General features: G+C 36.9%; 1 protein-coding gene across 1 annotated transcript in view; it reads left to right on the plus strand.

Annotated features, from left to right (window-relative positions):
• Window positions 1–11,694, plus strand: part of Pclo (piccolo presynaptic cytomatrix protein) — a 328,272-nt gene that overhangs the window by 240,187 nt on the left and 76,391 nt on the right. Inside the window, exons 14-16 of the mRNA XM_029477261.1 lie at window positions 1,386–1,436; window positions 6,479–6,603; window positions 9,678–9,704. Of these exons, the coding sequence (XP_029333121.1) occupies window positions 1,386–1,436; window positions 6,479–6,603; window positions 9,678–9,704 (203 nt within the window). The remainder of the gene's footprint in view (window positions 1–1,385; window positions 1,437–6,478; window positions 6,604–9,677; window positions 9,705–11,694) is intronic.

Consider the following 11,694-nt stretch of genomic DNA (forward strand, 5'->3'; position numbering starts at 1 on the left):
TGGGTGGGTAGGGAAGTGGGGGGCGCTATGGGGGACTTTTGGGATAGCATTGGAAATGTAATTGAGGAAAATATGTAATAAAAATATTAAAAATTTTAAAAAAAGTGACCTAAACATTAAATGATATGGATTTGAACACCTGTAAGTCAAATTCACCAGAACTTGAGTTAATTTTATTCTTTGGTAGCTTTTAAAACAAGATAATAGAGTTATTTTTTACTGTGCTCATCCTACAACAAAACTATATTTAAAAAGTAACTAAATGTTGGAGATATGGCTTAGTGTTAAGAACACTGACTGCTCTGTTAGAGGTCCTGAATTCAATTCCCAGCAACCACATGGTGGCTCACACCCATCTGTAATGGGATCCAATGCCCTTTTCTGGTGTGTCTGAAGACAGCAACAGTGTACTTATATAAATAAAATGAATAAATCTCAAAAAAGTAACTAAACAAGTATACAAAGATACTATAGTAGATATTGCAGTTTTCCATTCAATTACTAAAACAAAGTCAGCTTTTCATACTTATAAGTAGATAGGAATGATATGTAAAGATGGCTGCCACTCCACTTAGGTGACTTCTCTTACTGATGATAGACTTGGGGCCAGAGACATATGGAAATGTAACAAGTTCATAAGAAAGCATTCATTAAGGAGCGTGAATTAGCTTACAAAATCTCTTTCTTTAATTTTATTAGTTATCAGTTTATTTTGAGACAGAGTTTTACTGTATAGAATTAAATGGCCAGGTACTCACTATTTAGACCAGGCTGGCCGTGAATTCACAGCAGTTCACTCACCTTTGCCTCATAAGTGCTAGGATTCAGGGCATGTGACACCATGCCTGGCTGCTAGAACACTTTCTAACCCGCTTTGAAAGATTTATTTGTTTAAAGAGTTATGAGGAAAATGAAAACTTATCTGAAAAGATAAATATAAATTAAAGGCAGTCTGGTCATAGAAAAAAGTTGCTTAGGTGTTTTCACCGTGCAGGGAGCTAGAAGGAGAGAGGCACAGACCATGACTTACACACCAGCTTCTGTATTCCGAGGCAGTCTTATTTAAACAGTTTCATTACTATGTCGCTCTTCAAAAATCTCTAAATACTTTAAACTAAATGTATTCAGTTTTGTCTAAGTAATTGAAAATACTGCTGACATAAAAACATGGCTATAAAACAGGTTTTTCCAAATGAAAACTAGATTTATGTGTTCTAAAATTAAGCAACTATGAGCACGTACTTTACTTCTGGAGCAACCAAATGGGTAAAATGTATTTTGCAGGCAGTGTGCTATAACATAAGTGAATTTCGAAAGACAGTTAAAAGTAGACCACCTATGAGTACTTTGTTTATTAATGTAGCATGTGGTCTTCACTATTTCAGCCTACTGATGTGTCCAAGACTGCGTCTCATCCAATTACAGGAGAGATTCAGGTATGGAAAGCTTTGCATGACATCATTCTATCACCTTTTTGTTTTGGTCTTAACATTGATCTATTTAAATTTCTAAAAGTCTGTCTGGTTCTTTCATTTTCTACAATATGTACAAAACTATATAGGAAACACAATGTAATAGCATGTTGTTTAGATGTATGTGTGCATGGAAACCAGCCACAGCTTTAAAGTTCCAGACTGAATAGTACTTAGTGCATGCTGAACCTCAATGAGATGGCACTTGAGTGTGCTTCACACACAAACAGCTTCTCCTTCCAAACACCTGAAGGCCATTTTTTCAAGATATACTAATCAAGCAATGTCTTTTGTTAAGTCAATGATTTATAATTAATTGATAAACAACTACCCTAGGGAAATTATCATCATACTGTAGGTCATTAAAACTTTGTTTTTATAAGATCAACTGAAAGAATTTTGGCTGGAAAATATAATAAAAAGTACAGAAAATTTAAGCTTTAGTTCTGTGTATACTTCTATACTTGAATGTTGCACTATCACAGTTTATATCTTAGCACGAGTCACAGTAAAATAGTTTTAAGATTTGGTTTTGGTTAATATCAAAATGTAACTTAAGATAGATGAGAACTATCACAACATAGAATTAACACAAGACAAATTAGTTACCAGGGACAGCAAGGTTCCAGTAAGGAAAATCTGGTATGTCTCCAACATAATGTAAATCCTCATAAGGGACTCAAAGGATAGCAGAGATACAGGAGACAGTGTGTGACTGGCAGCAGTAGCACCCCAAAAGTTGTCACACTCAGAATCAAACAAGGACAAAATCAGCTTTGAGAAGCTGTGCTTCCAGAAAGAACATTGGATGCAAGCAAGTGGGAATTGTCCCTCACATAGTATAGCAGAGTGTCACACACTATATAGTAAGAGGCAGACTGATGACGGGGGTGGGGTGTAATAAGAAGCCATGTGTCAATTGCTGACAGAAATTATTGCAGTGGCAAAGGTACAAAGATTGGAAAACCGGCAAAGTGACTCTGCTCATGTAAGACCTCTGTCATTCAGTCAGTGGTACTTACTTCAAGATGCCCCAAGTGTGACATCTAAATGCAGATCTATGCAAAAGCAAGAGGCTGACCTTCAATTAGTCCCTCAAGGGGAGTGACTAGAAGGCAACTCCAGATAGCTACTACAACCAGTTTTTATACTTTTTAGGGGCACAGGTTGCATCAGCAAGGTTACAGTTCAGACTTACTGGCTAAGCATATTGACCTTTAAATCTATTGGCTAGCAAACATGGCACACACTTGAACTCTACTTGGGGGTCAGTACATTCTGAGAATTTTTTTACTCAAGAATGTTTCTATTGGTGGAGAATGAAACTTGGCCCAGCCTTGACCCAAAGCAGGTGGGTGTAAGGCTGGTGAAAGCCTCTAGGGTCCTTCACACACAGAGATAAAAGCTAAAGTGAAGCAGTAATGCAGAGGAGTGTTTTCCAAGGCACCTCTCCTGGAAGGAACTGTGGGAATGAGCCCACTTACTATGCAATCCTGATCTTGCTGGGGTTTTTTTTTTTTTGCTGGTTGCCAATGTTAAGAGTTTTCACCAGATTTGTCTTTCATCATTCCACAGGCAACACAGGAAATACTTGAACTTTTGATTCTTAATAGTTTTCTCCTACCACGTTTTAAACTTTTCCCCTTTAGACTGATGCTTACTGTTTCTGTTTGGCTTGATGTTCTCTTGTTGTTTACTCTCCTTTGTCTTACCCTTCAGCAGTAAAACTTCATTCTGAAGTTGAAACTTACCCTGACACAACACCTGTGAGCAGTTAACAGTGGTTCTCAACCTTTGTAATGATGTGACCTTTAATTCAGTTCCTCATGGTGAGGTGACCTACAACCATCAAATTGTTTTTATGGTTACCTCACAGCTGTAACTTGCTACTGTTGTGAATTGTAATGTAAATATTGTTGGAGATAGAGGTTTGCTGAATGGATCACAACTGCACAGGCTGAGAACCACTGAACTTAAATATTCTTGAAGATGGTGTTTCACTTATTTTCCTGTGCAGCGCCTTATGGCAATGGCACACACAGAATGGTAAGCATAAAGATGTAGGCACTGGAACCTCTGTGTGGGATGTTTCCTCTGGTCTGACACCTGAGCTCCTTGAAGGTCTTTATGAAAGTGGGGAAATTTTGAGTCACTTGAGGTACATGAAGGTTCCTATGTCAATGAGAAACAGCTTAGGTGCAGTGTCACTTGGGCATGAATTCCAAAGAAAGCTAACTATGGCCAGGAGTGGTGGTGTCCGCCTTTAATCCCAGTAGTCTCAATTAACCTGGACCCCGGAGATCTCTCAGATACTGGTCATCTTACAGGGTCACCCTCCTCCTTGGCTTCTTCCAGCTTTTCCCTAATTCAACCACAGGGATCAGCAGCTTCTGTCCATTGGTTGGGTGTAAATATCTGCATCTGACTCTTTCAGCAGCTTGTTGGACTTTTCACAGGGCAGTCACTATAGGTCCCTGTTTGTAAGCACACCATAGCACCAGTAATATTGTCAGGCCTTGGAGCCTCCTCCTAAGCTGGATCCCAATTTGGGCCTGTCCCTGGACCTCTTTTTCCTCAGTCTCTTCTCCATTTTTGTCCCTGCAGTTCCTTCAGACAGGAACAATTCTGTGTCAGAGTTTTTCATTGTGGTATATCAACCCCATCCCTCCACTTGATGCCCTGTCTTTCTACTGGAGGTGCACTCTACAGGTTCCCTCTCCCCACTGTAAGGCATTGCATCTAAAAATACTAACTTTTAAAAATAAATCATACATACCTTAGATATATGAATTATTTTTAAAAGTTAGTATTTTTATACATATGTTCCCACTTTGAAATACAGATGCTTCCATTTCCATTTCTTGGAAAAACGTAAAGGTAATTAAGATGTAATCAGAATGACATCAAAAAAACACTTCAGTTATGAAAGAGAAAAATACTAAGCTCAATGATTTTTAATTGGTACAGTTTCTCAAATGTTTATCTGAATTATAAATCTTGTTCCTTGACGTCAATGTGATCAGCCAGTAAGTACTGTAGAAATATTTTTTCTTCTTTCTTCTTCAGCTTCTAAAGTCAAAAGAGTAAGTTAGTACCATTCTAGTCTCTTACTTTATAAGAAGTAGCATAGAAAGAGAAACTAAAACTTAATCTTGAAAATATAATAAATATTTAGTGTATGATTTTTCTTTTTTTTAATTTTGAATATTTTTTTATTACGTATTTTCCTCAATTACATTTCCAATGCTATCCCAAAAAGTCCCCCATACCCCTCCCCACTTCCCTACCCACCCATTCCCATTCTTTTGGCCCTGGCATTCCCCTGTATTGGGGCATATAAAGTTTGCAAGTCCAATGGGCCTCTCTTTCCAGTGATGGCCGACTAGGCCATCTTTCNATACATATGCAGCTAGAGACAAGAGCTCCGGGGTACTGGTTAGTTCATCATGTTGTTTCCCCTATAGGATTGCAGATCCCTTTAGCTCCTTGGGTACTTTCTCTAGCTCCTCCATTGGGGACCCTGTGATCCATCCAATAGCTAACTGTGAGCATCCACTTCTGTGTTTGCTAGGCCCCGGCATAGTCTCACAAGAGACAGCTATATCTGGGACCTTTCAGCAAAATCTTGCTAGTGTATGCAATGGTGTCAGCGTTTNGAAGCTGATTATGGGATGGATCCCTGGATATGGCGGTCTCTAGATGGTCCATCCTTTCATCACAGCTCCAAACTTTGTCTATGTAACTCCTTCCATGGGTGTTTTGTTCCCAATTCTAAGAAGGGGAATAGTGTCCACACTTTGGTCTTCATTCTTCTTGAGTTTCATGCGTTTAGCAAATTGTATCTTATATCTTGGGTATCCTAAGTTTTGGGATAATATCCACTTATCAGTGAAAACATATTGTGTGAGTTCCTTTGTGATTGGGTTACCTCACTCAAGATGATGCCCTCCAGGTCCATCCATTTGGCTAGGAATTTCATAAATTCATTCTTTTTAATAGCTGAGTAGTACTCCATTGTGTAAATGTACCATAATTTCTGTATCCATTCCTCTGTTGAGGGGCATCTGGGTTCTTTCCAGCTTCTGGTTATTATAAAAAAGGCTGCTATGAACATAGTGGAGCATGTGTCCTTCTTACCGGTTGGGACATCTTCTGGATATATGCCCAGGAGAGGTATTGCTGGATCCTCCGGTAGTACTATGTCCAATTTTCTGAGGAACCTCCAGACTGATTTCCAGAGTGGTTGTACAAGCTTGCAATCCCACCAACAATGGAGGAGTGTTTCTCTTTCTCCACATCCTCGCCAGCATCTGCTGTCACCTGAATTTTTGATCTTAGCCATTCTGACTGGTGTGAGGTGGAATCTCAGGGTTGTTTTGATTTGCATTTCCCTGATGATTAAGGATGTTGAACATTTTTCAGGTGCTTCTCTGCCATTCGGTATTCCTCAGGTGAGAATTCTTTGTTCAGTTCTGAGCCCCATTTTTAATGGGGTTATTTGATTTTCTGGAGTCCACCTTCTTGAGTTCTTTATATATATTGGATATTAGTCCCCTATCTGATTTACGATAGGTAAAGATCCTTTCCCAATCTGTTGGTGGTCTTTTTGTCTTATTGATGGTGTCTTTTGCCTTTCAGAAGCTTTGCAGTTTCTAGAGGTCCCACTTGTCAATTCTCGATCTTACAGCACAAGCCATTGCTGTTCTATTCAAGAATTTTTCCCCTGTGCCCATATCTTCAAGGCTTGATTTTTCTTCTAAGAGAATTATAGCTAGGCCAAGACTCTTCACTGTGCAGAATCCAGTAAACATAAACAGCATATTTACTACATATCCAGATTTGCCTAAGACCTTCCAGTTAAATTGTACATTAAGAGCTTAGTTTCAAATAAAATTGAGATGAAAAAGGTTATTTATTATAAAATGTTAAAAGAATTAGTAAAATATTAACTGATACTATTTCATTTGTTTTTATTTTTTCTTGGAATTGCTTTCTACACCTTAAAGCTTCAAATCAACTATGATCTTGGAAATCTTATAATACATATTCTTCAAGCAAGAAACCTAGTGCCCAGAGACAACAATGGCTACTCTGACCCATTTGTTAAGGTGTACTTACTTCCAGGACGAGGGTAAGTGCAAGGCACTGTCTTCGCAGTATTTCATCTCACATTCTAAGCAATCCTGATATTATCTTCCGTTCCTTTATTTACAAGCCTAACCTGGATTGTCCTTCTTACACTGTCCTTAGTCTACTTTTTGCCATCATATTCATCTCCAATTAGTAGATAAGGTTGAATTAAAATTTTAAATTATGTTACCAATGGTGAGAGCAGAAGTCACAATAAAGCCATTCTCCATGAGAGCAAGCAGCATTTTTATTGTGGAGAAACATTCTTGTGTCACGTAGTCAGACTGTAACTCTAAAATCTCTTAAGAACTTGTAGCAGATTTCAAGTACTAACATGTTACAAACGTTAATTTTCATGTAAATGTATGTAGTAAATTAATATGGCAGCTTTATTTTAAATCTTAGCTAATTCTCAAATAATGACACAAACAGAACAAGATTTATAGCAAGCTTTACCTCTGTACCAGAGCAATCAATTGATCTATCTTCATCCCCTAAACTAATCTGGCTTCCTCCCAGCCAAATGATTTAGAGCCTTCTGTGCTTAAGCTGAGCTCTCATGGATTCCTGCTTTTAACTCCCTGCCCACCCACTCCCACCTTCACCCACCCTCCCTACCCCCAACTCCCCTTACCCCCCTCCCCACTCCCCTACCCTGGCCCCTGTCCTTCCCTTGTCTGGCAGAAGTTCCAGCTTATTCTCTCTTCTGCCCAACCATTGGGTGATCAGCTTTTGTTGACAAGGCAGAGAATAAATGATAAAAATTGTTTACACAAACTTAAGACAGGATATTCTTGACTTAAGCATTACAATGCTCTGTCTGGATTGTAACAAGATAGTAGGGTAGTGAAATTAGTATTTGAATAACACAAGGATAACCTTTACACAGTGCTCAAAAATATTATGCCTACAGCTTGTTTCCCTAAATTCACTAGAATATCAACTTTCTTTACTGTTTATTTTTACAAAATATATGTATTATTATCCTATATTTTGATGGTCACTAAATGACTTTTTATGAAACCCTATTTATGTACACATTTCCAAGTCAATTTGTCAAAAATAGTGACAAATAATAACATTTGAAGCAATGACTTTGCTATATAAACTAAAGATGTTTCATTTACTCTTTTGTGGGATGTATACTCTGTTGATATGAAGAAAGTTCATTGGTCTTTGGGTCTAACTTTATGGCAGAGTTTGTGTTTCACATAACTGAGTCTTTCATTCCCTAACAGCAAATAAAAATACTAAATAAGTGATATGTTTTCTTTAAGGATATATAATAACTAATCACATAATTAATGTTAATACCAGCGTTCTGATATATCAATGAGTACTTGAAAAAGGTTTGAAAACATAGATTTGACCTCTATAAATCATTATACTTTATCTAAGCTGTTTATATTGCTCAAGCTAATGTGGTATAACTATGAGCAGTAAACAAATGGAGTTATGTTGAGAAACTTTCTCAGCTAGTAGGAGCACTGGTTTAATTTTTCTTTAATGTAGAGGTGACACTTGAGTACTGACTTTTGCTTGGAAACTGTTAAGTACAGCAAAATAGTACAGTAACTGACCATCCTTTATCTTAAAAAGTTTTCACTTCCTAGCCAATTAGAGTTCACTTTTCCTCTTACATATTTCCCACATCCATATTGTTTTGAAAGAAATCCTAGCAATTAATACTTTTTGCAAATAAAGTATATTTTCAGCATATAGTATAGTTAGGTTGTTCAAATAAAATTCACAAATAATTTCCTTAACAAAACTTTTCTTAAGGTTTTTAGTTGGTTGAGAACCTAATTGGTGTTTGTAGAACACGGTATCAATGCACAACAAACATTCCTCAAAAATAATTTATGTGCTGTAAAGTGCCAACAGATTTAAAAGCAAACAAACGAAGTGGAAGTGTTTTCTGAGCATGAGGTTTGCCTGAAGAGCCATGTTTACATTTTGCACTGCAATGAATCTGCTCTTTATTCAGTCAGTCACCACTGGCAGCTTCCAGATTCTTTGATATTCCATTTTACTGAGAGCACAGTCATAATTTTCAGTTTGTCAATAAAAGCAAATCGGGTAATCCAGAGGCAGTATACGACAAACAGTATACAGGCTCTAATTGCATACCCCGGCTGCAAGAGGTTCTTTTTACAAAGTTAGAACTGCTGTTAATGGTTGATCTGATTTTAGTTTCTTAAGCATTTTTAAATCATCAATAATTCTACATAAAATCAATAAAATAGCCACATGTTCCAGGAAAGAGAGTCTTTTAAGATTATTTTAATTAATGAGTTTATGTTACATTTGCATATGTTATGATCATAAAGAACTTTGCAGATATAATTGAAGATGTAAATCTTACAATGAGAGTTACATATTCGCACATACAATCTTGCCACATCCTTTGAGGGGAGTATGACAAAAATAACAAACAAATGATAAAAAAATCTTTATTTTGATTTTTTATGACAATTTTTGTTTTTTTATTAAGAAGTTATGGAAAATTACTCTTAAGGATTTTTTCTGTGTTTTTAAATGGATTAATTTATATTCCATCTTCCATAACAGTAGCATCACTGTCATCTTTTATAGTACACAAGAATTCTTATATCTATGCATTGCGTGATTGAGTTGGAAAGTTGAATAAGTTGAACAGATAGATAGGTAACTGAATACTTCAGCCTGTTCTATAATACTTAGCTGCAAATTATTTAAAATATTTAATGAAATGGACAATGAATGCACACCTAATACAATTACTGTCGTATTACCTTCTTCTAACTATTCCTCATAAGGCAGGATTCAGCTCTTAGGTAGCTAACATGTTGGATTCCCAGCCTAACATTAGTTAATCACTAAATACTGAGTAAGTATGCAAAAAGCACTTATTAGACATCTAAGTGTTGTTCACTGTAGTTCAGTATATCTTCTGCCTCAACTCAGTTGCATTTTATATTGCTTCTGTGATTGCTATTCTCATATTTCCTGTCTATTTCTATTCGTAACTTTTTTCTTCCTGTCTTTCCCTCTTTCCTGCTGTATACTTCACTCTGGCTTCTTGGATCAATACAGTCAAGTCATGGTTGTCCAGAATGCAAGGTACAGTCAGTTTTCCTTCCGTGTCAACTACACTGTTATGCCTAGAGTTGTACTCTGTGAGTTTTTACGTACATGGACCAATACTTCAATTTGGGATATAATTTTATTTTTCTCCAAATAAATGTCGGTTGAATTAGGCCTGCAGCAAAGAGTTCTTACCAATGTGCAGTAGAAAAAATAGAAAATATTAAAAATAGAAAAGAAAGATAAGGACATTTCACCCTAAAATTGAATTTAATTGCAGTTTTCACTTGTATTTTATATGCTGAATCTTATTTACCTGCTTATGTGATAGTCAAAGTTTAAGCTATCCTCATTTCTTATTATAAATGAAGAAATAGGAAAGGTGTGTTTCTCATTTTAAATGTAATGTCAGATCTATTCTTTCCTTACTTGCCACTGTAATGTTTTCATGATTTTATATCTTTTGTTCCACAAAGTGACTGGAAGGTAAATATCAGCTTACTATAATGTCTGAGTAATCACAGAGACAGTCATTTTTGATTTTAGTAGTAGGAACTTCTCTGATTCATTATAGGCTGCTTCACCATCTTACCAACCTAGACTACCTGTCAAGACATAACCCAGAATATCCCATTGCCCATCAACCGCTGCCCTATAAAATAAGTGTGTTATTTAATTAGAGAGACTCATGTGTAGGTTTAGAATTTTCAAAACCTACTTTAGTTAGGGTTCTTAAATGTTTAAACTTCCCTTCTAACCCACAGACCAAAGGCAAGGGAGAAAGGTGTTTAACAGGACAAAGTGGGTGTAGACATGTTTAGAAGTAGTTCTTTGGGACAATTCCAAACATGAATCAGTAGCAGCAGTCCAGTCTAATTGGCAAACACCAAACACAAATCAGTAGCAGAAGCTCAATCCAGAAGAAACCATGAGGCTCTGCTGAATTGGCACAATTCCATGGAAGCTGCAAGAAGTAGCCAGAAAACCATGGGAAGTTCTTGGGCATTTCTTTCTATGAAGTTACAAGTAATGATCAGCAAAGACCAACAATGTGTATCAAGGCAAACCAATGCAAAAGCATCATTCACTGTCAGTTGGTTCTGCTTATCCTCTTTCCAAAATCACACATTTTCTCTTGTGTGCCTCAGCAAAACATCCTCTCATGTATCTTCTTCAGCAAAGCATCCCCACATAAGGCAGGTTCCAGAAAAACATCAAATAACACAATGGAGTCTCCAAGGAAACCAGCAATTTCCACTTTGGTCATGTACCATTTTTGCTAATAGGATGGTAAGGATTTTAGTCTCAGCTGTATAGTCAATGTTGTAGTATTTAAATATGATATTTTTATTAATCCTGGAAAGCTATGACCCAAAATAAACTGTTTCTGATTTTTAAGACATTAATACTAACATCAACACTAGGATCTATCATCATACCCTTACTAGTACTCAGCATCTTCGTCCCTTAGAGCCCTATCATTAACAACCTATGAACATAGACACCATGGTGGCTAGTTTTCTCTTGTGGACATAATCTGAGTTGCTTGTGCTGATACGTGAAATTAGTTCCATTTCATAGATTGTTACAGTTTAGAACACACATTGTCAGTCTCCTTATTCATAATCTCCCTGCCTTTTGTGTAAGATTCCTGATGGAGCATTATCAGGGTGGTGATTTTCTGCATTTAATCTATAGGGGAGCATATTTGAATACTGATTGCGATGACTCAATGAGCATAGTCTATTTTGATTACCATTTGGAAGGTTAAAAAGCCAAGTTATTATCCATATATAATTTCATTGTATCTTTGAAAATTATCAATTTCAGAGGGAATTGAAATGACCATGGAAGCCAGGAAATGGGTACCTTAAGACCAGCACTTGGGAGGCAGAGGCAGGCGGATTTCTGGGTTCAAGGCAAGCCTGGTCTACAAAGTGAGTTCCAGGACAGCCAGGGCTATACAGACCCCCCCCCCCCCCCCCCCCCCCAAAAAAAAAAAAAAAAAAAAAAAAAAAAAAAAAAG

Source organism: Mus caroli, chromosome 5 (assembly GCF_900094665.2).
Source record: "Mus caroli chromosome 5, CAROLI_EIJ_v1.1, whole genome shotgun sequence".
NCBI classification, from domain to species: domain Eukaryota; kingdom Metazoa; phylum Chordata; class Mammalia; order Rodentia; family Muridae; genus Mus; species Mus caroli.